Source organism: Oncorhynchus masou, chromosome 32 (assembly GCF_036934945.1).
Source record: "Oncorhynchus masou masou isolate Uvic2021 chromosome 32, UVic_Omas_1.1, whole genome shotgun sequence".
NCBI lineage: Eukaryota > Metazoa > Chordata > Actinopteri > Salmoniformes > Salmonidae > Oncorhynchus > Oncorhynchus masou.
The window spans coordinates 43,633,851-43,661,788 of NC_088243.1; the positions used below are offsets into that span (position 1 = coordinate 43,633,851).

At 40.4% G+C, this 27,938-nt stretch overlaps 1 protein-coding gene across 1 annotated transcript; it reads right to left on the reverse strand.

Annotated features, from left to right (window-relative positions):
* Positions 1-217: 217 nt before the first annotated feature.
* LOC135526106 (uncharacterized) lies at positions 218-21,564 on the reverse strand. Its single transcript, XM_064954211.1, has 3 exons — positions 21,225-21,564; positions 7,683-7,818; positions 218-1,923 (listed from the first exon to the last, which is right to left on the reverse strand). Exons 1-3 carry the CDS (start codon positions 21,429-21,431, stop codon positions 800-802), a joined length of 1,467 nt encoding a protein of 488 aa, XP_064810283.1. The 5' UTR covers positions 21,432-21,564; the 3' UTR covers positions 218-799.
* Positions 21,565-27,938: the final 6,374 nt, after the last annotated feature.

Below are 27,938 nucleotides of genomic sequence, written 5' to 3' on the forward strand. Positions count from 1 at the left end.
ATTATTATGCAATTACCATTTTAACACTTTCTTAGTACATACAAGGGGTCTCAAAGTTAGCTAAGTTTTATACTAAATTTCAGCACACAATCATAAAAAAATGTATGGAGTGATAATTTATAAAATGTATAAGCATTGTTAAAGGTGTGGGAATCACACAAGCATTTTCATTAATAAATCACCCTTGAATAAAAAAATCCAATGAATCATTTTCACATCAAGTTTAAGGTTTATGAATCAATGTTGTCATGGCTTTCAACGTACAAACAATTCACAATCTGTTTGTAAGAACATTTCATAAATGATGCCCCAGATAAATACAAAAAACACACTATAAAATCAAGCAAAAGCAAAACTGCAATTTTATATTTCCTACATTTAATATGTTAAGGGAGACTGTGCAACTGATATTTAACAAAATGTACAGATAGCCAGAGTAAGCATTTCTGATCGTACCCATGCCCTGTTATCTGGTACAATGGAAGGACCAATACCAGGCAAACAGTGCCATGGGCACGCTGATTTGATTCACATAGGTCATCTGTTAACCATGTGTATGTGACGAATACATTTGATTTGGGTTATGGAAACTTACATCAGTGGAGGACTTACAGTGAGGCATTTCTTGATCCTCTGTGATCAGAGATTAGGGGGTCGGAAAGGAGATATACCATGCAGGGTTGGGAGCTCGATTCCAATTTCAATTCGGGAAGTCTCCTGAGTTAAACTTATCTGAATAAAGTATTGACTCCCAAACCTGGTGCTGTGTGGAAATCAGGTTTTGGGCAGCAGTTAGAAGTCAGGGTTCACGGTGGAAGTCCCTCTTCCCACCTGTCTTACTGACCAGCTTGACGTCCGTAACGGTGATGTCATGACTCACCGCCTTGCACATGTCGTAAAGCGTCAATGCTGCCACCGTGACTGCCGTCAGGGCCTCCATCTCCACACCGGTGCGGCCTGTGGTGTGGGCAGTCGCCGTGACAACGGCTGCGAGTCGACTGGCGTCGAGGTTGAAGGTGACGGAGATATGGTCTAAGGGCAGCGGGTGGCAGAGCGGGATGAGGGCGCCAGTCTGCTTGGCGGCCATGATTCCCGCTAGTTGCGCTACGGCTAGTGCGTCGCCCTTAGCTAACTGGTTGTCACGGAGCAGGCCGAAAGTGGTGGGGCTCAGATGAACGGTAGCTGTGGCTGTGGCGCTTCGCCGTGTGGGAGACTTGCTGCCCACATCCACCATGGAGGCCCGGCCTTGGGCGTCAGTGTGTGTCAGTTGGGCGATGGTGGGGTTGTCTGGCTTAGGATAGTGAGAGGAATTTGCATCCGCCACCAAGTGCTCCTGTGTGGGTTGTTTGAGTTTGGCTTGGGGGACATCTCTGGAGGTTTGTCTGTGGCACAGCCTTATGCTATGCTGGCCTAGGAGGGGACCTGTTTTGGCATTTCTCAGTAGTGTGCAAAGGGAAGGAATCCCGGAGGTCCTTGTAGAGGAATTCTTTATCAAGTTTGGACCCCTGGTAACTGTGTACCTGAGGCAATCGCTGTCATTGTGACTCAATACATGTGTGTGTGTGTCAGAACCAGAAGCTTTGGTTTGATAACTGGGGGTTGCCAGTAAGTCACCGTTCCCATATTTGCTACGGGGGGCTACACTAGAGGCACTGTAACCCCCGTAACGGTTTCTTTTGACAAAATGGGACCACTGAGGGATTCTTCCACACTGGTGGGTTCCCGAGCAGCTGACACCAGGCTGCACTGTTGAAACAGTGTAGCCTGAAAGGCATGATACATCCTTACTGGGTTGGCCACCCCCGCTTCTGGAGTGGTACTGTTGGAGGGTCATAGCTGAGGTGAGGACATAGGAGAGGGGGGGAGAGGACCCCTGGAAGATTCTGGTCTTGGGCAGGGACAGAGGCCTTTTGGCTGTGGTGCCTGAGGGACAGGGAAGAAATTAAGATGAAGGTTTAGGAAGGCAACTCTAACATATAGTCAAACAGCATTGTAATATGGTAAAGCATTGTCATTATTGTAATTCAAATCAGTGTTAGTGATTTTATTTTAAAAGTTACCACATGACTTAGAGGTCAAAAAGGCCTCTATCCAAGCAGAAGAGCAATGTTTCCCATTTTGCATGCCAGAAGAATACAATGTAGCTGAAAACACAACTCATAGAGATGCACATCTCCACTTCTTTGACAACATAGGCACCATTTTAAAGTAGTCAATTGGGTGGGACATGCTAATGAGTTAAGTAAGGATAACCGAATTCTATCCAGGTCACCAGGATGGTTTAGCCAATTAACTATACTCCTGGACATTCCATAAACTGCAGGTGCCAGTAAATCACCTACCTTGGCTTTATACCTGTTCAGACTTTACACACTCCAGCACAATAGGTGGTGGTATGCACCTTTTCAGTTAATTTACAAACTTCCAATTTACTCATAGGAGTAAAAATACATTATATGAGCTCTCTGGTACATTTCTATTGGTTCACTTTATCAAATTCAAATCAAAATGGACTGATGGGGCAAGTTTAGGAGAGAGGGAGAAAGCGAGTACGTGAGTGTTATGTACAGCCGCACCACCCACCGATGAGGATCATGGGTCTGGAGATTTTTTTTTTTTTTAAAGGAAGGCGAGATGAGTCAGGATAGAGAGAAATGAAAGAGGTATCAATTTCACCTTGTTTGAAATCTGAATCCGTGTGTGATCAAAACGTAACTTTATGACTAACTACTGTTCCCTGAAGGAGGGAAAAGAGGTACAACATACTATGGGGAGTCACACACTTGGTTGAAGGAGCTAAGACCACAGCTGACAAGACCAATGAAATCTGAGCCTCCCTGGAAGCCCCGCCTTCCACAGGTGATAAGCGAGAGGCTCGGATTAATTTCCTCAATTTAATTCCAATCTTCACCGAGCCCAGGAATGGGCGGTGCGGGGCAAAATAGGTGTTGTACCTCGTTTCCCTCCTTCAGGGAACAGTAGTTAGTCAAAACATTACGTTCCCTTTCAGTCAGTCAACTTCAGTACAATAAACTATGGGGAATAAAATCACACCCCAAGTCGATCCCAACGGATATTAAATGAAACCATGGCAGACTACCCAGACTTGACCCCGCCAGATGCAGCAGTCCGGGAATTGTGCACACGTCATGCTGCCTAGTGAACTTCCATTGAGAGCATCTCGAACTGGCTGCATCAACACTTGGTATGGCGACTGCTTGACAAAGTGCTACAGAGGGTGGTGCGGATGGCCCACTATATTAACTGAGGCTGAGCTCCCTGCCATCCAGGACCTCGAACAGGCGGTGTCAGAGGAAGGCCAGGAAAATTGTCAAAGACCCCAGCCACCCAAGCCATAGACTATTCAGTCTGCTACAGCATGGCAAGCAGTACCGGAGCGCCAAGTCTGGGACAAAGTTTCCTGAGCAGTTTCTACCCCCAAGGCATAAGACTGCTAAACAGTTCATCAAAAGGCTACCTGGACTATTAGCATTTACCCCGTTTTACACCGACTCCCTCCTACTGGACTCTTCTCACGCACAGTGAATTCGGGAAACTATTCAGACCCCTTGACATTTTCCACATTTTGTTACGTTACAGCCCTATTCTAAAATCGCTTATACTTCCCCCCCCCTCAATCTACACACAGTACCAATTAAAATGAGTACCAATTCATTAATTAGTACGAATTAAATTAATAAACACCTTATTTACATACACCACCGTACAAACATTTGGGGTCACTTAGAAATGTCCTTATTTTTGAAAGAAAGGCACATTTTTTGTCCATTAAAATTACATACAATTGATCAGAAATGCAGCGTACAATGTTGTAAATGACTATTGTAGCTGGAAACTGTTGTCCTGATTTAAAGAAGCAATAAAATTGGCCTTCCTTAGACTAGTTGAGTATCTGGAGCATCAGCATTTGTGGGTTTGATTACAGGCTCAAAATGGCCAGAAACAAAGTACTTTCTTCTGAAACTCAGTCTATTCTTGTTCTGAGAAATGAAGGCTACTCCATGTGAGAAATTGCCAAGAAATCTCATACAATGCTGTGTACCACTCCCTTCACAGAACAGCGCAAACTGTGTCTAACCAGAATTGAAAGAGGAGTGGGAGGCCCCGGTGCACAACTGAGCAAGAGGTCAAGTACATTAGTGTCTAGTTTGAGAAACAGATGCTTCACAAGTCCTCAACTGGCAGCTTCATTAAATAGTACCCGCAAAACACCAGTCTCAACCTCTACAGTGAAGAGGCGACTCCGGGATGCTGGCCTTCTAGGCAGAGTTCCTCTGTCCAGTGTCTGTTACTTGAACTCTGTGAAGCATTCATTTGGGCTGGTAACTCAAATTAACTTATCCTCTTCAGCAGAGATAACTCTGGGCCTTCCATTCTTGTGGCAGTCCTCATGAGAGCCAGTTTCATCATAGCAGCTGATGGTTTTTGCTACCGATCTTGAAGGTTCTTGAAATTTTCTGTATTGACTGACCTTCATGTCTTAAAGTAATGATGGACTGTCATTTCTCTTTGCTTATTTGAGCTGTTCTTACCATAATATGGACTTGGTCTTTTACCAAATAGGGCCATCTTCAGTACACCCAGGGTTGGCTGCGTGCTGATGCCACGCAGCCTGTTGTTTTTGTGTTTACTTGTTCATAACGACAAGTTTGATGTCGGATTACGAATGGTCATAATGCCACTGTGACAACTGTATACAGACAGGTTGATACACGTAGTATAATAAACCAGCCTTGAGTCTTAAAATCTTTGGTTTAGTACTCTTACTGTACTCAATCTGTTCAGCCTCACATATGAATGCTTAAAGAGTAGGGTGAGCCTAAGGCTTAAGAGCGTGTGAACGATGCTGACTGGGTGTAGACAAAGAAGAGTTCTCCATTACGTGTACCAAAACATTCGTCATTTTCTGCAGTTTATCAACTTTCAAAGCAGAATTACTTTCCCAACTGTAGTGTATGATATAGTACAATTTTCTAGCTCGGAGTCTCTACTTTTATCCAATGCAAAAAACACTATTTCAAATTTGCTACATAAGACCGACTTGAGCCAGTCAGTCACATATTACGCAAAGGAAAACGTAAACTGCCACTACCTCACAATGCAACCAATTTCAAACATTTCCCTACACCTTAGCCTAGGCACTTGCATAGATCTGAAAGGATATAGTGGACAGGTCACCCTAGGCCAGGGATGAGCAACTGGCGGCCTGGCCCCTTTAAGGCCCTCAAATGAATTTCCACCAAAATAATAAAAACAATTTGGAACTGAATCGGGGTCTCAACTTACTGTTGCGAGTTAGAATATACAAGGTGCAATTTAAACATTGGGTTGTGCGTAGGGCTGTTGCGGTGACCGTACTACCACCACAAGTCATGAAGGCAGTCAAATTCCATGTGATCGTTTAGTCAAATAATTAGGCTTCTCCAAGCTCTGATGCTGCCGATGGTCATTAGTCTACCAAACTTGCTAACTGCCTGGTACTCAGCACTTTATTGTCCCTCTAATCACACTGATGTTGATGCAAATGTGTTCAAAAATCTAATCAATCACTTCAGGCTATGCAATTGTGCAAGAAAACAATGATGGCCTCTACTGAAAAGAGGAGGATCAGCTTTTTAAAGGCCTACTACATTTATTTCTAAACTTTCCTAATATTAAGCACATTGCTTATATTTAAAAACAGGAGTATAGACTACCTGACTGGCAGGAAAAGGGTCCTCCATTCGCATAGATGACATGTATTTTTTCCCGCGCCCCTGTTTCGATACAGGTGCATGATAATGGTCCATTCTAAATCAAAACAAATTTCACACATTATTTAGTATACGTAAAGACAGGATTAAATCAAGAATAGTCTGATTGTTGATAATATTAGCCTATCACTTGTGAATATATATTATCACTTGTGAATGATGCCTAGCATAAGAAACAATGCCTTTAAAAAAAATCATGGTCACACACACCACATGTAGCCTATTCCATAGACACTAAAGTGGCCAAATAACTTCTTAAAATTAAGCATATTAATCCCCTTTACAAGGGGTGTAGGGCCTAACTGGCATATATAAGCAGCACGAGTTTCAAGTTTGGGGAAGACAATTTTCACCATAACAATGCACCTTTATAATAAAATATTACATGCATAATTGCATTTGTCACTTTTGATTGTGTTTTCCGCTAATAGAACATTTGCGCTTATCGCCTACTACCATGTGCGCATTGCAACACTTTTAATGTGAAGAAATAGCCGTCAGCCACATTGCATACAATTTTTTTGTTTGTTGGTGCTAGTGGTTGTATTAATTTGCAATCTATCGCATCCCACAACTGTTCCAGACTGTTTGGAATATTTATTTATCACACAGAATAGGTTGACCTTTGTAGTAGATGGAGATAGTAGATTGACATAGGCTAGTGCTTTTGCTATTCGTTAGGCCTGCTCATATTGTTGGCTGACAAAAATGTGGACAGTTCTTCCAATATCTACCTCAGAATTGGATAAGGACGCGCACAGTTGCGTCCCCGATGGGTCTGTCTTCACTTGTAGCCTGTGAGAAATGCCTGATCACGTGATGGAGCGCAGCACTCAGGGAGAAGTGCACAACATCCACTGGCCACAAAAGGCATGGATTTTTTTGGAGGTGCATTATGGCACACAAAGGGGATGCCACCGTGAAAATCTTGTCATTATCAAGTGCTTGTCAAATTGAGTGAATGAGTGACTGATGGTGTGTGTACAGCCTGCGCACAAAAACAAAGCAGGGCACATGCCTTTCAAGACAGTGACTTTTTCAAATCATCATTTAAGTCGCAACCTTCATGCAGCCTTACAATGTATTAAAAATCAAAACATATAGCCCAACGTTTGTAGAACTAAAGTTACATTAACTCCAAATTAAGCATATAGGAATATACATTTTTTTATTAACCACTCAAGAATAGCAGCATGTGCCCACTCTCTCAGATCGATTGGAGAAAATATATTTTGTATTTTATTCAGCTTTGATCAATTGCATTTTTCATAATATAAAATATTGCCACGGAATTCTAAGCAAATCTTGTCTACTAAATGAACTAGTGTAGCCCACAGCCATATGGCATAGAGCCAGTTAAGGACAACTCAGAGTATGCTTTTCTGTTCTTCTGAAATAAGACATTTTCTTCATATCATGCTTCTTTAGACCTGTCCAAAATAAATAATGGATTTATTGTGTAGTCTATATTACATTGATTTATTTTAAAATGTAGATGTTCCAAAGGTCAGCATCTGTGGCTTGTAGGACTGTGTGTGAAAGTGCTAAATGAGTTTGTTAATTAACAGTCAATTACTACGAAGACAACTGGTTGACGAAATATCGTGACTGCCACAGCCCTACTTGTGCATCAGCAGAGCAACTGCGCCCCTCATGATGAGATCAGATTTTGTGTCCCCTACCCCTATCAAAGTTGCCTATCCCTGACCTAGGCTATCGGAAGGCAAAACGGAGCTATTAGGCTAGCATTTTGTTTATCTGATTCTTTGAGGGGGTAAGGGGTGAATTACAAATGCAGGACAGTTCTCATGAATGAAAGACCAAAGTTAATGTGACAGAGATGAATCACCACTATTGGCAAGAAATTGAATCATTTTTGTAAATGTCTCTATTGTTCAAAATGCTTACAGCGAAGGTTGCATTCCTTCATCATGGAGACGCGCAGGTAGCTGTGCCTTCGACAAAAGTCGCCTGTCAGGAAGGCAGAGAAGGGTAGAACGTCCTGGTTTAACCTTCGCCTCCGGCTCCCTGGGACTGCCACACCCTGGACAATGACAATAAAAGACAAGAAACCGTGAGCAAACATCCTTAAGGAGGCTAATATAATATTGCATTTTTGGGCCACAAATGCTAAAAAGACAGCATTTGGAGATGCAGGTAAACAAAAACAAAACATGGTTGCCTAGTGACTGCGTACAGGATAATGAAATAAACATACAACATTGTAAACCTGGCAGGTCAATTAAGAGCAACATCTTATTTACAATGACAACCTGACAAGTTGATGGTAGCATATTTTTCATAGGGGAGAAAATAAGTGAAAATGCAGAGGTGTGTATGGAACAACATGGTCGAGGCACTATGTTCTTCATGTGGGAGGGAGCAAAGCAGCAATAATACAAAAATCAGGGATTCAGCTAGTCTCTCTGGCTGAATGTCTATGTTCTCCAGATGAGTCTGTCAATGAAAACCTTGATTGCATAATTGTAAAGGAAACTAAATGCAACTCATACTGAATACCAGTCTAAACATATTTTTCAAAAATGTGAAGTGTCATCAAATTTGTGATCAATTACAATAACTACATGGACAAATACATCTGGAATGGTTTTGCATCAAGTATTCGTTCACTGACAAGACAATTGTATAGGGTTCAATTGTAAAGCACTGTGCATTATTATTATTGTTAAACAATAAGGCCCGAGGGTTGAGGTATATTGGCTTTATACCACAAACCCCCAAGGTGCCTTATTGCTATTATAAACTGGTTACCATCAACATAATGCTTTATTGTCCAGCAGCCAAAGGCATAATCCTATTCATGGCAGTCATATTAGTAACCCAAAACAGTTAACTTCGTTGGGATAGGGGGCGGTATTTTGACTTCCAGATGAAAAGCCTGCCCCCAAAAATCTGCCTGCTACTCAGGCCCAGAAGCTAGGATATGTATATAATTATTGGTAGATTTGGATAGAAAACTCAAATTTCTAAAACTTAAAATAAAGTCTGTGAGTATAACAGAACTGAAATGGCAGGCGAAACCCCGAGGACAACCAACCCCCCCAGAAAAATGTATCCTACCACTGATTTCAATGGCTGGCACTTTTATAATAGGGCGAAATCGTGCCCGATTGCAGTTCCTAGGGCTGGATTGCGTTGGATTGTTCACCCAATAATAGGGAACGTGAGCTGGGTTTAGTCCGTCGTGAGACAGGCTAGTTTTACCCTACTGATGATGTGTTGTTGCAACAGTCTTTAGAACGAGTTTCAGGCTGGTTTTTGGAAAAATGAGCCAGAAATTGTAGTTTTTCTAGGTGGTTCCCATTTTGGCTGTAGTGTTTCCAAGCGCGTTCTCCGGTATTTTTCTCCAGTAAAGACAATAATGAATCTCCGTCTTAAATTCTATAGTTTATTTGCGTATTAGGGTACCTATTTGATTATAAACGTTGTTGGGCTTATTTGAATAAGTTTATTGGTAACGTTTGGGATTCATTTTGTATGCATTTTGAAGGAGAGAAACAGAGTGGATTATTGACTGAAGCGCACCAGCTAAACTGAGTTTTTATGGACCATTTGTAATGTTACTGGGACCTTTTGGAGTGCCAACAGAAGATCTTCAAAAGGTAAGGCATATATTATAGAGCTATTTCTGACTTTCGTTATGCATGTGTGTACTGGGCGCTGTCCTCAAATAATCGCATGGTTTGCTTTCGCCGTAAAGCCTTTTTGAAATCTGACACGGCGGCTGGATTAACAACAAGTTAAGCTTTACTTTGATGCATTGCACTTGTGATTTCATGAAAGTTAAATATTTATAGTAATTTGAATTTGAATTTGGCGCTCTGCAATTTCACCGGATATTATCGAAATGGGACAGTAGCGTCCCACTAATCTGCAAGAAGTTAATGCATCTTTAGATCTCCCTTCTCTTAATTTCTAATGGGTATTTTCTGTTGCATCAGCCTCATTGATTTTTTAAAATTATTATGTACAATGGTTGTATGAATTTTGGATCGGTCATCCCAGAACTGCCCCCCAATTTTTTTTTACGCCATAGACATGTATTTTAATCGTCCCAGGGATGACATGACACCCTTAATTCCGAGCCCTGGAGGGAATATTTTATAATGACAAAGTATTCGGTTATATTTTTTTAGGTTGTGATATTTTATAGGCTACCAAGGATGGCCAACCATCCTCCAGGAGAGCCTTAAAAGGAGAGACAGGCTTGAATATGCAAAGAAGACAATAGACATAGTGTAGCCTACATCTTTGTCATTCTCAGTGGTAAGAAATAATTCATTTTATTTTGTAAAGTGGCATCTTTACAAAATTATGTAAAAATGGTGTTTCTTTTGGGACAAGAGACTTAATATTGTCCCACCAAAAGACAAGTGGCTAACAGTTCATGTCAAGCCCTTTTAGTGAACATAGCTTGTTTGTGTTGGAGTTTCCATGGGACTTCATGAAGACTTGTTGATGTGTTGATGCATCTGAACATTAGGAGTTTACTTCCTAAACTGAATTACATCAAGATCTGGGCTATGCAGACAAATCCAGACATTCTGGTATTGACTGAAACTTGGATCTCAGGGGACATTCTGGACTCCGATATCAATATTGAGGGTTATCATGTGTTCAGAGCTGACATACAGGAGAGGTGGTGGAGTGGCAATTTTTATACAAAATAGTTTCTGTCTCATAGCTGAAATCCATTTCCCTTGCCCAAAACTTTGAGCTCTTATCTTTAAGCCTTTGTCTGGAGAAACATGTATCCATAACTGTTATTGGGGTCTTACCGTCCTCCCTTGGCTAACCTTTGTGCACTTGAGGAGTTAAAAAACAAGTTATTTTACTAAATCCGAAGTTATTGTCCTGGGTGACCTAAAATATGATTAGGAAATGCAGGCTTTAGACAATCTAAAACACATGTGTAATGATCTAAACCTAACCCAGCTGGTGACTAAGCCTACAAGTTCCAACCTTAGAGGTCCTTCAAAGTCAACACTGATAGATCTTATATTAACAAAATATGTTTCTACTTGTGTCGTCGCCCAAGGCAATAGTAGCCATGGCCCAGGTTCTTCTGTTAGAGATGTGAGAATACACAAATCTAAGCCTTTAAATCAAACTGTTATTTTTTATTTTACATTTTAGTGACCTTAATTGTATTTCAGCTATCCCTGAACCTGATTTAGCTTATGTAAATTTAAATACTATGTAACTGCTCTTTCAGATTGTATTGGGAACCATACTAAATTCAGGAAAAAAACTCAAATCCCTGAAGGGATGTACTTCCTCCTCTTAGCCACAGCAAATTAACTCAGACACTGGCCTCATTATGGAAAAAAATGCCATCATTGATACATTTAATCACCACTTTATTTCAGCAGGCTCTCTCTGAAATAACTTTAATAACTAAGCCTATTCACAATGATTGGGCTGGTAGCTGTTAGGGGAAATTTGCTTAATGATCAGAAATTATATTCACAGCTTTTCTTTAAAAAGTTATTTACAGAAAAAAAAAGTCCTGAATGCATTGCTAGCAATAGACAATAAATCCACAGGGGCCGAACAATGGGATCCTGGTCTGCTTTTTTATTTAACATTATTATCAGGAAATATTACAAAATTATGGAAATTAGCTCGTGCTGCCACATTGGAAGCGGGGACTGTAGTGATTGTAATCCTTATCACCCCATTTCAGGTATTCCGTCTCAAGCGAAGATTCTCTATCTGAGAAATGCATTTTGAATGTAAACCAAAAATCAGGGTTTAGGCCTTGGCATAGCACTATTACAGAACCCGCATTAGTAGTTAATGCTCTTTTCAATGCTTTAAACACTCAAATGAAAGGTCCTGCTTTGTTTGAGGACCTGTCAAAAGCTTTTGATCATGCTAGTTGATTGAATGAATTATCCACGACAGGTCTGAGTTGACACCGGTTCTTGGTTTCATTATTATCTTAGTGACAGAACTCAGGCCATCGTGATGGACGGGGTTAAGTCTGAATTTCTTGAAGTGCACTACCGAGGTCCATTTTTGGACCTGTTCTCTTCACTATTTGTGACCGACCACCACAGAAGCAAAATTTGAAAGTGTTTTTTTTTTTTACATTGGATAAAATTAGAGAAGTAAGTAAGTAAGTAAGTAATGGGTATATAATTCTGCTTTGAAAGTTGATCAACCCCACTTTTGACAAAAATGGCCCTTGAATATTTTGGTACATCTACTGGAGAGCTCTTCGTTGTCTACACCCATTCAGCATTAACCTTAGCCCCAACCATCTCTTTAAGGATTCACGTGAGGCCGATTAGTTTCGTAAACAACCAAAGATTAAGACTAAAAGTGGTAGCACTCCAGGTAAAAATACACTTTATCTAGTCCTTGGCATATATCCTAATCTGATTTTGGAACAGGTCATGTTGTTTTTCCACCTCTGGTAAACACACATATCAAATAAAAGCTAAGTTTGTCACATGCACACAATACAGAATGTGTAAACGGTACAGTGAAATGGTTACTTGCATAGTAGCAATATGAAAAACAAAACAAAAAGTGTCCAGATAAAAACATTTTAGATGATGCTTACCCGACACACTTGTTTACATTGATGGGTAATGTGAAGGAAATGCTATAACCAACCCCCAGCCACATCTAGCTAAGTGGATGGGTCACTATTGTTTAGACATGTACACGTCATGAAATACAATAGATGGCCGTAATCACCCCCAGACACACATCGAGCAACTTGATGGGTCATGTTGTCATCTGGCGAAGTGGAGTCTTTTGTTTAGACATCTAGCTAGCTAAACAAAGAACCAACATAATCCCAAATCATACTACTGTCAAAACAAACACTGCCATAGCTGTAGTATGAATATGCAGGTAGCTAAAGTTACCCAAAAAGGTTAAATGTTAGCAAACTATAACTAGCAATGCAAATGGCTTTCTGATTCAAACAATATTGCTACACGTAACTTTAGCTGGAGAGTCAGCAAGCTAATGTTTGCTAGTTAGCTAAGAGTACACTTTAAGTTGCAATGAAAACTAACTGACAAAATTAGAAAATGTAGCTAGACTTACCTGTACACAGTGCATTGGAGAAAGTATTCAGACCCCTTGACATTTTCCACATGGTCCCCCCCCCCTCAATCTCCACACAATACCCGATAATTACAAAGCAAAAATAGGTCTAGAAATGTTTGCAATTGTATATAAAAAATTTAAAAAAATACCACATTTACATGAACTAGTTTTAATGACTCCAAGTGTTTCAACCACTCCACAAATTTCTTGTTAACAAACTGTAGTTTTGGCAAGTCGGTTAGGACATCTACTTTGTACATGAAAAGTAATTTTTCCAACAATTGTTTACAGACAGATTGTTTCACTTATAATTCACTGTATCACAATTCCAGTGGGTCAGAAGTTAACATACACTAAGTTGACTGTGCCTTTAAACAGCTTGGAAAATTTGAGAAAATTATGTCATGGCAATAGAAGCTTCTGATAGACTAATTGACATCATTTGAGTCCTTGGGAGCAATTTACAAAACGGCCGAAGGTACCATATTCATCTGTACAAACAATAGTGCGCAAGTATAAACACCATGGGACCACACAGCCGTCATACCGCTCAGGAAGGAAACACGTTCTGTCTCCTAGAGATGGATGTACTTTGGTGTAAAAAGTGCAAAACAATCCCAGAACAGCAGCAAAGGACCTTCTGAAGATGCTGAAGGAAACCGGTACAAAAGTATCTATATCCACAGCAAACATTAGTCCTATATCGACATAACCTGAAAGGCCGCTCAGCAAGGAAGAAGCCAATGCTCGAAAACCGCCAGAAAAAAGCCTGATTGCAACTGCACATGGGGACAAAGATCATACTTTTTGGAGAAATGTCCTCTGGTCTGATAAAACAAAGAGTTTACTGTTTGGCCATAATGACCATTGTTATGTTTGGGAGAAAAAGGGGGAGGATTGCAAGTCGAAGAACACCATCCCAACCGTGAAGCACTGAGGTAGCAGAATCATGTTGTGGGGGTGCTTTGCTGCAGGAGGGACTGGTGCACTTCTCAAAATAGATGGCATCATGAGGCAAGAAGGTTATGTGGATATATTAAAGCAACATCTCAAGACATCAGTGAGGAAGTTAAAGCTTGGTCGCAAATGGGTCTTCCAAATGGACGATGACCCCAAGCAAACTTCCAAAGTTGTGGCAAAATGGCTTAAGGACAACAAAGTCAAGGTATTGGAGTGGTCATCACAAAGCCCTGACCTCAATCCTATAGAACATTTGTGGGCAGAACTGAAAAAGCGTGTACGAGCAAGGAGGCTCAGTTACACCAGCGGAATGGACCAAAATTCACCCAACTTATTGTGGGAAGCTTGTCGAAGGCTACCCGAAACATTTGACTCAAGTTTAGATGGTCTGCCTGTACAAGCACCACCTGGACTGGACACATCCTGACAAAGTATCGTTTTGAGAAGATCAGGTAGTTTTGCGACAAAGAGCCCATGGACATTACATGGCCTTGACCAAAGTCATGTGGAAGACAAAAACAGGCTCTCCGAATATAGATTCCCTTATTCATCCTCGGTGTGGAAGGACCAGTTGATCACTTGGGGCAAGTTCCCAGTCATCCGGACTATCTGCAGCGCCTCTATGCACATTCACACACATATTGCAGCTACAATTTTATTTTGCTGCTGCTCAGCCACTTTACCCCATATTGTATACATATAACTACCTCGTCTATCACCAGTATCACTGATATTCTTCTTGTGCATACTATATATTATTTTGTTATTTCTCTACTGGCATTGACACTTTTTACTTGATATAGTGTGTGTTTACCAAAGATGGTAATGTGAAGAACAACATGACCTGCACAAAAGTCAGATTAGAATATAGGCCAAGGGCTAGCTAGTGTATTTTTACCTGGAGTTTTTCCTTATTGTAGGCTACTACTTTTACCACTTTTAGTCTTGAAATCTATGGTTGTTTACTACACTACTCACTGTTTAGCACATGGCCTCACATGTGAATCCTTAAAGAGATGTGTGGGGCTAAAGCTTAAGAGGGTGTGAACGATGCTGAATGGGTGTAGACAAAGTCCAGTGCAGCAAACTCTCTCCAGAAGTTCAGTGAGGACCTCTGAATGATCCAATGTTGACCTAAATGACTAATGATGATAAATACAATCCACCTGTGTGTAATCAAGTCTCCGTATAAATGCACCTGCACTGTGATAGTCTCAGAGGTCCGTTAAAAGCGCAGAGAGCATCATGAAGAACAAGGAACACACCAGGCAGGTCCAAGATACTGTTGTGAAGAAGTTTAAAGCCGGATTTGGATACAAAAAGATTTCCCAAGCTTTAAACATCCCAAGGAGCACTGTGCAAGCGATAATATTGAAATGGAAGGAGTATCAGACCACTGCAAATCTACCAAGACCTGGCCGTCCCTCTAAACTTTCAGCTCATACAAGGAGAAGAGTGATCAGAGATGCAGCCAAGAGGCCCATGATCGCTCTGGATGAACTGCAGAGATCTACAGCTGAGGTGGGAGACTCTGTCAATAGGACAACAATCAGTCGTATATTGCACAAATCTGGCCTTTATGGAAGAGTGGCAAGAAGAAAGCCATTTCTTAAAGATATCCATAAAAAGTGTTGTTTAAAGTTTGCCACAAGCCACCTGGGAGACACACCAAACATGTGGAAGAAGGTGCTCTGGTCAGATGTTGCCAAAAAGTTCAATTTTGGTTTCAATGCAAAACGTTATGTTTGGCGTAAAAGCAACACAGCTCATCACCCTGAACACACCATACCCACTGTCAAACATGGTGGTGGCAGCATCATGGTTTGGGCCTGCTTTTCTTCAGCAGGGACAGGGAAGATGGTTAAAATTGATGGGATGAATTGATGGGATGATGGGAAGATGGATGGAGCCAAAACATAAAGCAAAATCTACAATGGAATGGTTCAAAAATAAACATATCCAGGTGTTAGAATGGCCAAGTCAAAGTCCAGACCTGAATCCAATCGAGAATCTGTGGAAAGAACTGAAAACTGCTGTTCACAAATGCTCTCCATCCAACCTCACTGACCTAGAGCTGTTTTGCAAGGAGGAATGGGAAAACATTTCAGTCTCTCGATGTGCAAAACTGATAGAGACATACCCCAAGCGACTTACAGCTGTAATCGCAGCAAAAGGTGGCGCTACAAAGTATTAACTTAAGGGGGCTGAATAATTTTGCACGCCCAATTTTTCAGTTTTTGATTTGTTAAAAAAGTTTGAAATATCCAATAAATGTCGTTCCACTTCATGATTGTGTCCCACTTGTTGTTGATTCTTCACAAAAAAATAGTTTTATATCTTTATGTTTGAAGCCTGAAATGTGGCAAAAGGTCGCAAAGTTCAAGGGGGCCGAATACTTTCGTAAGGCACTGTATGTGACACTAGCCACAATAGCAATTAGCCACAATGGTGGAGTTTGCGGTTTGCCTTCAAGCTAAAAGTCCCTAATTGAAAGTGAGTCAAACGTAACAGAGTAAGAAATATATCCTGTTTTATTTGTGAAGTTCGCCAACATTTGTTTCATATGCATTGAATTCATGCTTGAACATGTCATAGTTTCAATTATTCCTATTGATAGGTTTCATTCATGGTTATTTGACGGACATCGTGTGGATGGTTGACGGTAATGCATCCTAGCTGCTGTATTATTTAGACTGTATCATGCTGACGGTATTAATGGTAGGTAGGGAATGCTTCTCCACTCCTTTCTCAGTTAAAAGACACTTTCTCTATAATTGCGTTCCAAGTTGTCACAGAATATGTAAGAACTAAGATACAATGTAATAACATGTAGTTTGCCATAATGTGAAGTGTATTTTGTTGTTTTAACCAAGTTTTAACTTGTTAGCTATACTAGCTCTCATCCCGTTACCCATGTACACTGTTAGCTAGCTTGTTTTCAACAAAGTAAAAATACTATACGATCAAAACAAGAATAATATAAGACTGTTTCATGCTGATGGAATTAATGGAGGTGAGAAAAGCCATAAGTCAACTAGCACTGCGGTGTATTGTCTGTCCCCAAAATATTTTATTTTTTTGCATATGCTCCAGTCATGTCCATAGTTGCCTCGAAAAGGAGTTAAAATCAGAAGGCTACACAAACAAAGTGGAATCAAGACATATTTGGACTAGATAATGCAAAACCATGTTGGAATGTTAATGAATTTAAAATTAAAAGATTTACTTATTTGACAAACAGAAAAACTGTTTATATCCCACTGTGGATCTATTAGACTGCATATTGCATGATTATAATTGCAGGCTTATATGCACCACGCTGCCTTGCCTCTGAATTGTGAACACATGAATTGGGGTAACACCCGCAGAACATAGCTAATTTCCCCCCAAAATCAGCCACCCCCTAACTTCAGACAAAATCACCGAGCTCAACATTTAAATGGACTGGAAAATAACGGTAAAAGTTCTGCGACTTATTGCAATTCATGTAAGTTTTCAATAGAGTTTTCAAAAAAGTAACATGCATTTTGCAGGACACGCTGTATATCGTAAAATTCGACTGCGCGACAGACCACACATCATTTAACATCAACTTTTTACCTCTGAAATATAGCTAACGGATTTGCTAATGTTGCTAGCTTGGTTGCTAAATGTTCATATAGTAAGCAAAAAGGAAATAAATTGTAAGCGTTAGATAATACATATCACGAAAACAACTGAATGTTGTCAAGCATTACCGTATCAAAATTGGAGTCCTCTGACCTGGGCGTTTTGCACAATCTGCAAAAAAGTATTTGGAATTTTGAACCATTAACTTTAACCTCTTGAAACTCCCCATCCCGGATCCGGGATTGTGACTAAGCCTCAGGCTCATTAGCATAACGCAACGTTAACGATTTCTGAAAATCGCAAATAAAATTAAAATAATGCGTTTGCTCTCAAGCTTAGCCTTTTCTTAACAACACTGTCATCTCAGATTTTCAAAATATGCTTTTGAACCATAGAAATTGACTAATTTGTGTAAGAGTAAAGCTAGCATAGCATTTTGTGTAGCATGTAGCACGCAACATTTTCACAAAAGCCAGATAACCAAATAAATAAAATAATTTACCTTTGAAGAGCTTCTGATGTTTTCAATGAGGAGACTCCCAGCCACATACCAGATGCGCAGTGTTTCCTGAAAGCGTCTGTGTGTAGGAGAAATCGTTCCGTTTTCTACATTGCGCCTGGCTACCGAAACGAACCGAAATATGCAGTCACCTACAACGTGAAACTTTTTCCGGATTAACTACATAATATCGACCGAAACATGGCAAACGTTGTTTGGAATCAATCCTCAAGGTGTTTTTTCACATATCTCTTCATTGACATGCAGTTCGTGGAAGCTTGCTTCTCTCTCTTTTCTCCCATGGAAAAATACTGGCAGGTGACTTTTGCGCACCAATTTCGGCGCAGGACACCGGGCGGACACGTGGTAAATGTGGTCTCTTATGGTCAATCTTCCAATGATCTGCCTACAAATACGTCACAATGCTGCAGACACCTTGGGGAAACGACAGAAAGGGCAGACTCATTCCTCTTGCGTTCACAGCCATATAAGGAGATCATGAAAGACAGAGCCTCAAAAATCCTTGTCATTTCCTGGATGCCAAGTCATCTTGGTTTTGCCTGAAGCTCACGTTAAAGGGCACGCACAGAGAAGATATTTGTATTTCTGGACACGTCAGAGTGTTTTCTTTCGAACAGTAGCAATTATATGCATAGTCGAGCATCTTTTTGTGACAAAATATCTTGTTTAAAACGGGAACGTTTTTCTTCCAAAAATGAAATAGCGCCACCATAGGTGTAAGAGGTTAAACATAGCCTACGGTGATAGGTGTCAATCTTACAACAGCTACAAAGAGGCAGTACTGAGTCAAATGTTACATCAATATTAAACTTATTGGTACACTAATTTTCATACAGATATAAAAAAAAGTGGGTACACTTTCAGTTATTGTGAAAATGTTCACCTTTCAATGCCGTAGCTCTGAAATGTAAAATGTTTATACATATTCAGATTGAGTTAATCTTTCTAAAAATGTGTATAGTTTGCCAAGTTATTTAGCGACGTGTTTACCACCACTGCATGGAGAATGTCAAGACGAAGCAGTGGAGCGAGGTGGACATGTACCATGCCACGGAGGACGGCAGGTCATGGGATGGCTATCTGCCAGGCTACCAAGGTTATGCATCTTTTGTTTTTAGGAGATTACCACGTGTATGTGAATTGTATCTGCTAGTAACAGTTATTTTCTACCAAGGTGCATGGTGTACCTCGTCAGACCCTGGTGGACTGGCTGAGCGGCCGGGTGACCCATGGTTGTCACAGTGGACCACCCAGATTGCTTGCACCAGAGGATGAAAATTCTCTGGTGCAGTACTGCGTCAGCCATGGGTTCCCCTTCACCAGACAGAGGCTGATGAAATACAAAATACACAGGTAGTTGGTGTTCTACGTGTTTATGTATGTAGAATGCTGGACTGACTGTTCTCAATGTGTGTGATGTAAAAGTTCAAACAAGTGCCATTAATACAGGTAACGAGTGGAGGACAGAGGAGCCTCTTAAAGAAGAAGTTACAGGTCTGTGAGAGCCAGAAATCTTGCTTGTTTGTAGGTGACCAAATACTTATTTGCCACCATAATTTGCAAATAAATTAATTAAAATTCCTACAATGTGATTTTCTTTTCTAATTTTGTCTGTCATAGTTGAAGTGTACCTTTGATGAAAATTACAGGCCTCTCATATTTTTAAGTGGGATAACTTGCACAATTGGTGGCTGACTAAATACTTTTTTGCCCCACTGTATATCAATTACTATTGTTGCTGTAGTACTTCTACATTTTCCAGAACCAATCAATTTAATGTTTTTCCCCTCCAAATTAAAGAATACACCACCTGCTGTGCTCACTGCGGTGAGCGTGATCCACCTACAAACACCCCGCAAGAGTGTAAGTCCGAGGTTCCATGGGTGTGCTGTGACTTCTGCCAGTACTGGTTCCACTACAGGTGTGTGCTGTGGGATCTAGAGGTGGAGCTGGATTTTTGTGACAATAAAGGGATGGAGGTCAAGATGTAATTGTTTGTTTTCATATGAAATGTCTGTTTAAAAAATACATGTCTAAAATAATATATTTATTCAACCCATCTTGTGTATTTCTTCCTTTACTTTCCAAGTGCATCTCTGCAACAAACTCCAACCGAGGTTTAATTGTTTGTCAATGCACGACTGAAGTTGTATTTATTTTAAACTCGTGTTTATTTTAGTATTAAACTTATCTACTTTCTGAAACCAAGATTAATATGTAAAACAAATGAGACATTATTTTGTAACAACACAATATGTTGTGTTGTAAGCAATATGTTGGTGAAGAACCATTTAAGAGTCCAGAGGAGGGCGCACTGGGCTACGCAATTAATTCAAAGTTGACAATGCAAGCCGGAAAGCTAGCCAACTATCTAATAAACACTTCGGATACGAGGTTGGTTTATCATTTTTTAACAAAATTAAACAGATATCTTGTAATTGAGCAAAATAGTAAGGTGGCCGATAACTGGGGACCGTATGCCGATAATACGGGACGTATTTTTTATTTATTTTTGCTAAGGCTTTTATCAAAAAGCTGTTATGAGTATTTCCACTGAAATGTCAAACATGTTCATTTCTGACCCATAAGCTAATATTTTTACGATATCAATAATCACAAAACATTGATGGCTTGATCACAAGATGACACTTGATGGTAATAATTCTTAAACGCTGTTGAATATGACGACGTTCGCATGGAACCCCGTATTTATGTAGTTTACAGAAATATGAACATCTTATTGCTGGACTTTTCACTGTTGGAAATCACCTACCAAGTCAGTCTATTGTGCGTAATCAAAGTTATATTGACTACGTCCGTTCTAACTCAGTAATTAATGTCTTTTAATCGAAATGACGGATTGCCTCATCAGCTTGTCGTCCCCTAATGCCATAGTTTGTACATCTTAAATGTCATTCGAAACCACATGCTTAAGCAAGTCAGCCATGTTTTTTAAGTCCGTAAATGTGGCTGAATGAACTGTTTTGATGCTAGACAAAGCTGATGGCCAGATGGAGCAGTGCTAAGATTTTGGGACAGCTTTATGTAGGCACCGTTTGCACTATAATGGTGACAATTCATGTGTGGTTTAGTGTAGTGGCATTGCTGGCATGCATCCCACTTTGTTGTTGTTGCCCCACCAATATGTATATGCTGAAATCGCCACTGGTAAATTTGACAGCTAGCAAGAAATGAGTTATAACTTAAATAGTTTGAAATGTTGGTAAAGCCTTTCTTACTAGCCTGGGCAGCCGGTATGTGTACTTTCTTACCTGTGTCGTTACGGTGACAGCTGCAATTGAGTGTGCAAGAGTTACGAGTTGAAGTTCATTTTCCTCTTGCGTATCACTGGAATAGAACCGCAGCATTTTGGCTGTTGAGCTTGGCGCAAATAGTTCCATGTGCTGCGTTGACAGGGCCTTGACAACGTAATGGTTGCACAGTACAATGCGGCAGCACTTGCTGGCATGAAAAGCCATCGCATAAATTAAATGTAGCTGTGGAAATCGATGTTTATCGACTTAAAAGTATCAAAGGAAGACACTTCGCATCCAATAGTGATGTCAGATAATCGCATAACGTCTTCAGGGTCACTGCAGCCATATTCGAGGGGGAGTGGGTAGCTTCAGCCAATCATCTGAAACCTCGATTTTCTTGCCGTCTGGTAAGTGTAGTTTTACCATAGACAGGTTTCCTTCCATTGATATTGTTTATTCCACAAAAGCAACTAGCCAAAAACAAGCAACATTGCGACATGTGAACAGTGGGTAATGGAAACGGCAACTATAGGAGAACTCTTCTAAAGATCTACAAAATCTTTATCCGTTCTACAGAGGTGGATTTTTCTTTTGTCTAACTTTCTTTCCTGCTACAAATTATGATGGAAAGTTTTTTTTTTTTTTAAGAAATTATATTTGCCCAAAAATGTTGAAGGTATGCAGGGCATGTTAGGTCATTACATAGCTTAACTATAATGCTACTGCTACATCTGGCTATCAGCCTTGTCTAGCATCAAAACAGTTCATTCAGCCACATTTACTGACTTAAAAAATGTGGTTTCTAATGACATTTAAGATGTACAAACTATGGCATTAGGGGACGACAAGCTGATGAGGCAATCCGTCATTTCGTGGGAATTTACCAGTTGTGAAGTCCTAAATACCAGATGGATGCATTCAGATGCTTTGAACTCGTTGAGAAACGCTGATTGGCTAATGACCAACAAGCTATGGAAACCATAAACTAAAGTACAGCTATCATGCCTTTAGACTAATTATAGTGATTAATTAATTATAGACAAATTATTGTTGCATTTAACTGCCGAAAATGATGTTACCGAGATAATTTCCTTAGTAGGTGGTGTCAGAGGTCAGCATGTGGGAGCTCATGCTGTGTTCACATGCTATCGGAGTTATTGGAAGTTCCTAGTTCCGACTGGGAAGTTTGACTTGGAACGACCCTCCAAATCAGAATTACAAGTGGGAAACTCTGAGGAAATGTTGTTGCCCACCAAGGCACCTGCAAGTCCCCAGACATTTCTGGGGGGAAGGGCCCTAGCCCTCACCCTCCGATCCAAAAGGTCCCAGACATGCTCAATGGGATTGAGATCCGGGCTCTTTGCTGGCCATGGCAGAACACTAACATTCCTGTCATGCAGGAAATCACGCACAGAACGAGCAGTATGGCCGGTGGCATTGTCATGCTGGAAGGTCATGTCAGGATGAGCCTGCAGGAAGGGTACCACATGAGGGAGGAGGATGTCTTCCCTGTAACGCACAGCGTTGAGATTGCCTGCAACGACAACAAGCTCAGTCCAATGATGCTGTGACACACCATCCCAGACCATGATGGAGCCATTACCATGTCGATCAACGCTTGAATAGAAACCTAGTTCACACCCCCGATTTTGAATTCGCTACAGTCCCATTAGTTTTCTTTGTAGCCTCTTTTGAATATTGCGCACATTTGTACGGAATGGGGTGAGTTTACGTTAACGTTAGTTAGCGAGACAGCCAGCTAACGTTAGCTAGCTAACAGTACACTTGAAATTAAAATACTTTGTCAAAATTAGAGTGGAGTCTTTTGTTAAGACATGTAGCTAGTTAGCTAGCTAAACAATGGACCATAATCATAATAATATCTCATGACGTTACTACCCTGAGTGAATATGCAGGCAGCAAACCAAGCAGGTTCTATGGCTATAACTAGTCAAGTAAATGTGTCTGAGATACGAAGAATAAGCTCATACACATACCGTTAGCTCGCGACCTAGCCAGCTAATGTTAGCGAGCTAACAGTACACTTGTAATGAAACCACTTCTGGTCAAAATTAGAAACGTGTAATATCTGAATCTTACCAGTAGTATACATCATAATTGGACGTGTCTCCTGTCTGATGCCATGCAGGGTTGCCTTAGTTTGACGATGTAATCCAGATGTAATCTGGTATTTTCTCCATCTCCTTAGCTATAATACTCGAATTCCACTGATTTCAAAACTCGGTCCTCCAGAAAGTGGAGAGCATTCACATAACGTTAGCTAGCGAGTCAGCCAGCCAACTGTACACTTTAACTCAACATTAGGTTCATGCAGTTTTACTACGCAATAAAAAAAAGTTAAAGCCGCGTTCGACTCGATTACGTAAACATAATCACCAGCTCCAATAGACAGACGTGTGCTTGGTGGTAGTCCAATCCAAACTCATCTCTCGGCATGTCCAGCCCACTCATTATCTCAGGCAATCATGGCTAGCTGGAAGGTTGCTCACTTTTTCTGTGGCTTAACCAATTAGGCTCGTAATTTAACAATTGTATTTACAGATGGCATACAAGTTTGAAATTAAGGCACACGAAAGGTCACATGTTCGAGAAGGCATTTCTGCCCCCCAAAAAACGCATATTGATTAAAAAAATATTTTTTACGTTCAAACGGTGCTCCTGTGAAGTCCTGACTTGCGACATATGCCTAGTTTCCTGAATCGGGTCACAAATAATGTTTCATTGCAGGAGAAGGATTGTCCTGTCTTTCAAGAATGCCTGAATTGCTTCGACTTGCTTTCTGGTTGTTTCACCATCCAATTATTTCAGATTTGCTATGGATAATGTAAACACTTCAACCACTTAATTTTTATTCAACACTAGGTTTTTGCAAAAAAGTTTTTTTTTCTATAGGTGTGACGTCCAGCTGTTTTTATCGACACAAGACAGTTCAATGGAAACACACCGTAGCAGGCAATTGTCACATCTTTTGTCTAAGCAAACTTGTGTAATGTCCACAAGAAATCACTGGATTTTTAAATTTAACTAGGCAAGTTAGTTAAGACACATTCTTATTTACAATGATGGGCTACGGGGAACAGTGGGTTAACTGCCTTGTTCAGGGGCAGAACAACAGATATTTACATTGTCAGCTTGCAGATTCATTCCAGCAACCTTTCGGTTACTGGCACAACGCTCTAACCACTAGGCTACCTAAGTTAATGGAAACATAGCTAGTGACATTAGAATAACATAGAATAACATACAAGTCAGTACAAACATCATGAAGTCTGATTTGAGAGCATTTGTGTAATTCATTGGTAGCCTACATGGAAATGACAAGAGGAGCCTTCAAAAACGATTTGAGACAATAATTGACTGTGAATTGAAAGCATTTGGGATGGGCAGTCTGGAAGTCAAGATAATCTAACAATGGTGCTGGAAAAATGTAACTGAGGTACTTACTTTTTTATGAATTGTGACAACAAGCCCTAACAAACAAGGACAACACTTGTTCTATCATGCTGCTACTGTTCAGGGCTACATGTTTTTGCTGAGTCTTTCTGTAGATTCAGTGATGTAAAATAAATATACAAGGGGTAGGCATAGGGCAGGGAAATCACCCTTTGGTAACATACTGTTTTGTGTTTGAACCTCCATGGGGGGAATGGGTCTTTTTGAAGAAGTTGTAAAAAAATAAAAAAATAAAACTATCACCACCACCTACTATATCTCAGTGAGTACCTTTAGCCACCCCTCTCCATATCAACTGTAATTCAAAATCAGCTGACCAATCAGGGTTTTGTATTTGATTTGACAATTTAAAATACATAAAAATGTTACACCAGGCAACATATACAAATATTACTGTCCACAAAAATGTCAGAAGACTTGTTTCCTCTTGACTTATTATGGTCAAGAAGTCATTGTGGTCCTCTTGTAGCCTATTATGTAAACAATAATTAAGTTTAACGATGACCCGTGCTGATGTTTGTGTCACTTAAATCTCCATTAAACAACTAGAGAAATACTATACAAAGATACACTCCTAGTGGGTGAAGCAGGAACACTAATGCATTAATTACTCACATTCCTCCAAATCCTAACCTCACTCACTGTGGTTACAAATGCTAAATAATATATTATGTTTCAAATGCTGTAAACTTTGTCTACTTCTTTCATGTTATAATGTAAATGTGTCCTCAGTTCATCCAATAATGCTCTACCTATAGATGTATATTTTCACTTATTGGCCTAATTTATCAGTGGCAAAGTCCCAAAAGGTTGTAAAGAATACACAGCTATAGAATCTGCTACAAACTAGCCTCAGGAGGTTGTCAACGATTCATGAATGTAGACCGATGACGCTGCTAAAGGAGTTGTACTGTGATTTTGGAGTTTGACTGTATTTGGTGAAATTCTTCTCACCAATACACTACCACTCACTTGCTACAGCTAATGGCAAATTTCCACCTGAGACTCATCACGTTGTTTTACCAAAAAGGCTTAGACTTTGTGTTTTCACCTCCACTGCACGGCACCTGTGTCTCACAGTGGACCTGCTCTGATTTGAGACCAAGGCCAGGCCACTGGTAATTTACATAGCAAGGTTGCTAGGGTTTGAGTTAATAGGTAACACAACAAAATATGTATTCCTCTCACGCCTCAATTTCAATACTTTCTATTCATATAAACAATTAAAATATGTAAGGGGAATGTAAATTATATTCTCGAAAAAGAATGAGATTAAAATGTAGGGTACGTGCTCAAATGCACATAGAGGAGCAGCCCACACAAAGTATACATCCCATGTATATAGCACAAAACAATGTCTACCGCCCTTTATTGTCTAGGACACATCTTCAGTGGAGATTCACAATTAAATAGAAACGGTTATTATTTGATTCGTACACATTATCTATTGTTGAAGCATTGACACTATGTGTGTCAGTAACACTGCACCTCTATCTTTTGTGAGAATGGTGTCATCTAGTTGAAACTTCTGGTATTGCATACAACATGGTCAGGTTTTCAGTGTAGTAGATGGCATTTAGTCTGGCTGACACAACTCCTAGTCTTCCTGAATTCATAGTCTGGAAAGGCTCTTTAATATTGTCGGCATGATGTCTCGTTAGTGAAGGGGGCTCCGCTTTTAATGGTTGATTAGCCTCTGTGTCTTTCTCACTCAAACACCCACACACAGGGTCTGAGTGCTGCCCCCTTCCATTACAACTGTTGGATTTTCAAATTCAAAGAAAAAGAGGTTGCAACCGCCAGAAGAAAAAAAAAACATGTGACAGAACCAATCAAAGCTCGATCAATTTCTGGGCGGATATTGCATTAACAAACTGAGTCTTGTCCAGACTGTACACACATTGTAATGCCAAAGACACACCAGAATGACGATGAGTGTTCCTAAGGGGTCTTTCTCAGTCCGGTCTTAAATCTGCTTGAAAATCAAGGTTTGAATCCGTTTAGTTCTTAAACGGAAGTTGTAGTTCCATAAAAAAGCAAGTGGCTGGAAGAAGGAACCACATGGACTCCACATGGAAGAACAGAGAATTTATAGATGTCCATGTTTTGCCCAAGAACATATTTGCTGTAAGTAGGCCTCAACTAGACTCCTTTTTATATAGAAATGTAGTGTTTCTTGGAATAAAATATTAAAACTATGCTACTTGCAGTGGCTTGCAAAAGCATTCACCCCCTTGGCATTTTTCCTATTTTGTTGCCTTACAATCAGGAATTAAAATGGATTTTTGGGGGGGTTTGTATCATTTGAGTTACACAATATGCCTGAGCGTGCATAACTATTCACTCCCCCCCCCAAGTCAATACTTTGTAGAGCCACATTTTGCAGCAATTACAGCTGCATGTCTCTTGGGGTATGTCTCTATAAGCTTGGCACATCTAGCCACTGGCATTTTTGCCCATTCTTCAAGGCAAACCTGCTCCAGCTCCTTCAAGTTGGATGGGTTCCACTAGTGTACAGAAATCTTTAAGTCATACCACAGATTCTCAATTGGGTTGAGATCTGGGCTTTGACTTGGCCATTCCAATACATTTAAATGTTTCCCCTTAAACCACTTGAGTGTTGCTTTAGCAGTATGCTTCGGGTCATTGTTCTGCTGGAAGGTGAACCTCTGTCCCAGTCTCAAATCTCTGGAAGACAAACAGGTTTCCCTCAAGATTTTCCCTGTATTTAGTGGCATCCTTCAATTCTGATCAGTTTCCCAGTTCCTGCCGATTTAAAAAAACAACAACATCCCCACAGAATGATGCTGCCACCACAATGGGTAGGGGGTGATGTGTTGGGTTTGCGCCATACATAGCGTTTTCCTTGATGGCCAAAAGCTCAATTTTAGTCTCATCTGACCAGAGTACCTTCTTCAATATGTTTTTGGGAGCCTCCCACAATGTCTTTTGACAAACACCAAATGTGTTTGCTTATTGTCTTCTTTAAGCAATGGCTTTTTTTCTGTCCACTCTTCCGTAAAGCCCAGCTCTGTGGAGTGTGGAGCTCCTTCAGTCTTATCTTTGGTCTCTTTGTTGCCTCTCTGATTAATGCCCTCCTATGTTCTGTGAGTTTTGGTGGGCAGCCCTCTCTTGGAAGTTTTGTTGGGGTGCTATATTATTTCCATTATTTAATAATGGATTTAATGGTGCGCCGTGGGGTGTTCAAAGTTAATGATTTTTTATAACACAACCCTGATCTGTACTTCTCCACAA